The 3,193-nt window shown below is 33.8% G+C and overlaps 1 protein-coding gene across 1 annotated transcript; it reads right to left on the reverse strand.

The window, feature by feature from the left end:
- Positions 1–510: 510 nt before the first annotated feature.
- LOC132601376 (uncharacterized) lies at positions 511–2,982 on the reverse strand. The gene is made up of 2 exons (XM_060314472.1): positions 2,886–2,982; positions 511–989 (listed from the first exon to the last, which is right to left on the reverse strand). The coding sequence occupies exons 1-2, from the start codon at positions 2,980–2,982 to the stop codon at positions 511–513; spliced, it is 576 nt and encodes a 191-aa protein (XP_060170455.1).
- Positions 2,983–3,193: the final 211 nt, after the last annotated feature.

The following is a 3,193-nucleotide window of genomic DNA, read 5'->3' on the forward strand; positions in this document are numbered from 1 at the left end:
AAGGAGAACAACAAAACAAGTTTGGTAGAAAAAGGAAAACCAGACTGTAATCCCTGATCTAGAATTACCAAGTTTATTTTTTTTTCCCGATTAATTTTCACCTGAAAAACATTAATTGAAGAAACCCCCTTGATAAAAAAACCACCTTGGGAGGGGCCTCGGCGTTATTGACCAGTTCACTTGGTGCGGGTTCCACGTTCCTCGTGTCTTTATTTTTCTCTATTTAGAGGCATAACATTCCCTTAATACTCCTCTTAGAAAGAGAAAAAAATTATCGAGTGCCATTTAGTTTGATGATGAAGACAAAATTATTGTTTCTTGAAACAGTTGAAAATGACTAACAAGACCTACTAGCAATATGGTTTACAAATATCCTTTACATATGCTTCTCGTTCAATATTTGAAATAACTAAAGAATATAACAGTACTGAGAAGAAAGTACTCTTACAAGTTCTTTGCTACTCGGTTGTCTTGATTTTAGTTTTCTCAACCTTTGTATTTCTTGCATCCTTAATCCACTTCCTGACTATCACCACTAATGCCAACAACCTTTGAAAATCTGTGCGAGCCATTCTTCCAATTGTATATCATAGAAATTGGTCCAATCACAATTAAAAATTCACCTTTATTAGACATGAAAAAGGGTGGATAGAAACAATTATGGTACTCCATATCAGGATAATTGAAGGTAAACATCATCTCCCAAAATTCTTTAACCCCATACTCATTCATGGCCCAAATATCTATCTGCATTCCCTTATACTCACAAAAAAGAGAAAGATGATTTCCCAATACTCCTGACCACAATTTAATATATCCTTCTCGATAGACGGGATGTTCCACCTTTTCCCATTTCTGACCAGCCAAATCAAAGGATATGATGCTCCCACCCTTACACATATCAAAACCAGGAGTTTTAGTAGCCCAACGAAGTTTTCCCTCTACAAACTTACCTGAAACAATTACTAGCTCCCCACTTGGACAATCAGCTACAGTTTTTCAAGAATCAGTCTTTAGATTGTATTTTTTGATCTCATCTTTATCTGAAGTACCAAATTTATCACAAATAGAAATGCCCACTAACTTATAATCTTCATGGATCTGAGCATATCCAAAACCATATCCTTGTGGCCGGACAACCCTCAGACTACGTTTAGGATCAGTGTTTGAAAAGGCGGGGGCGTAAGGCCGGGCGTTTTTGACATTTGTCTCAGTGAGGCATAAGCCCTGAGGCACGAGCGTAAGCCCATCGGTATTTAATTTTTTGTATTTCATAAAATAATATAATTACAATAAATATTTTTAAATAGGTAAAATTACATTAAAAACAAATTTAGTGTTGCCTTTTTTTTATTTTTCATACTTGTTGCCTTTTACTTCATATAGTAACATTAGTATTCATATTAGTGAGGATCAATTCAAGTCAATAAGATATTAGCCATGTGTTTTAAAGACATTACCTAGGATGTTATTGTAAAAATTTTATTTAATAATATGAAGATTTGAGTAGTTTAGTTCAAAGTTTTAGAACATTGCTCTTAAGACATACATAGTGTTTTTTCTTTCTTTTGTTACATATATATTGTACTTCTTTTTACAATATTCAATATTATCTAAGAGAAATTTAAACCATAAAATTCATCGGTAAAACTTTTTGGGGCCTAAAGCAAAAATTTTACCAGCCTCACCCTCTAGTCACCCCTGCTTACAACTTGTAATTATATATAACATATTTTTACAAGTATAAATAATACAATGAAATAAAAGTTATTATGGAATACATATCAACTCTAACATCTTAACTTTCAAACAATGAAAGAATCACAATTTCTTAAAACAATATTATAATCATACTATTCATTTTATATCAATAAACTTTATCAGTATTATAATTAAAACGTAACTTCTTGATGAATAAAATTAAAATTACTTTCAAATAGCGAAGTAATAAAATATGATAAATTTAATACGTAGGACAAAAGACCAATGACAAGTGAAAATGTACAAATCGGTTATGGTATTTTTAAAAGAAATATTAAGTGATATTCACCCTTACAACGTTCTCAAATACTAGTAATTATGCAATACTACAACTTGTTATTTGAGTTACACCCAATCTTCTCATTTATATGGATGAAAAACTATAAAGTATCATTCATTTGTTAAAGAATTATGAAGGTTAATGATTTTAATTAAGGAATTTAACATATAATTTGTGTAAAAACTATTAGGCGAGCCCCGAGTGTTGGGCATTAGGAGGGTTTAGGGCGTATAGTCGGGGGCTTAGATCGTAAGTCTCACAGGAACTAAGCCCTGAACGTGAGCCTCGGGGTGTTTTGCCAGTGCCTCGCCCTAGACGAGTCCTGAAACTGTCTTTTAAAACACTGTTTAGGATCAGGCAACTTACGGTACTTCCTAAATGAGGGATTCCATAAAAACAATCCATTTTTCTCAATGGAAAGACAAATCATTCCATTTATAGACCCTACAATCCAATCAGAATCAGGACATTTCTCATAACATCCATAGGAATCCGGGGGATAATGCAAGTAAAATGACTGAACAAAAGATTTACGGAAGATATCCCGAAGGCTACAATGTTCAAACACGTAATAATCTAGTTGAAAATCCAAGAAAAGCATACAGTAGCCGCATTCCTTCTTATTAGCAGATACGATGAGATGGGCCTTGATGAATCTAGGGCTAGAGATCAAAGCAAGCCAAGATTTTGAGACAGACTTTTATTGCAAGATTAATTTCACTGTAAGCCTCGAAAGGATTTCAACGACGACTTCATCTGGCAGAAAATGGATTGTCAAGGTTGATTCTTCCATTAAAGTTAATGGAAGATGAGAATAGTTTGTGGCTTTGCTCCAAGAATCAACCTTGCCAATTGAGTCTTTCATTGAAGTTGATGGAAGATGACAATGGTTTGCTGCAATTTGGGTATTGATGGGAGCCATCATCTCCAGCAGATTCCATTTTGGTTGAAGTAATTTGAGTGATTGAAATTGGATTGTTTAACAGAGAAGAATGTTTCCAAGAGATTCTGTGTAATTAGTGAGAGCCCAACAACTCTCTTTATGGAATTTGAAACTCACAACGGAATAAAGCGGGGGCGGATATCAATACAACATTGGATTCGTATCCGAGAAAGAAATGACGGTTGAGATTCATTTGTTATGAATAGATT

Source organism: Lycium barbarum, chromosome 7 (assembly GCF_019175385.1).
Source record: "Lycium barbarum isolate Lr01 chromosome 7, ASM1917538v2, whole genome shotgun sequence".
NCBI classification, from domain to species: Eukaryota; Viridiplantae; Streptophyta; class Magnoliopsida; order Solanales; family Solanaceae; genus Lycium; species Lycium barbarum.

Excerpts from the sequence above, each read along its gene's own strand:
- LOC132601376 (XM_060314472.1), bottom strand. The coding sequence starts at position 2,982 with ATGGAATCTGCTGGAGATGATGGCTCCCATCAATACCCAAATTGCAGC. Across the intron at positions 990-2,885 it reads TGAAAGACTCAATTGGCAAG|CTGATTGTCCAAGTGGGGAG; the intron begins GTTGATTCTTGG and ends GAAAAACTGTAG.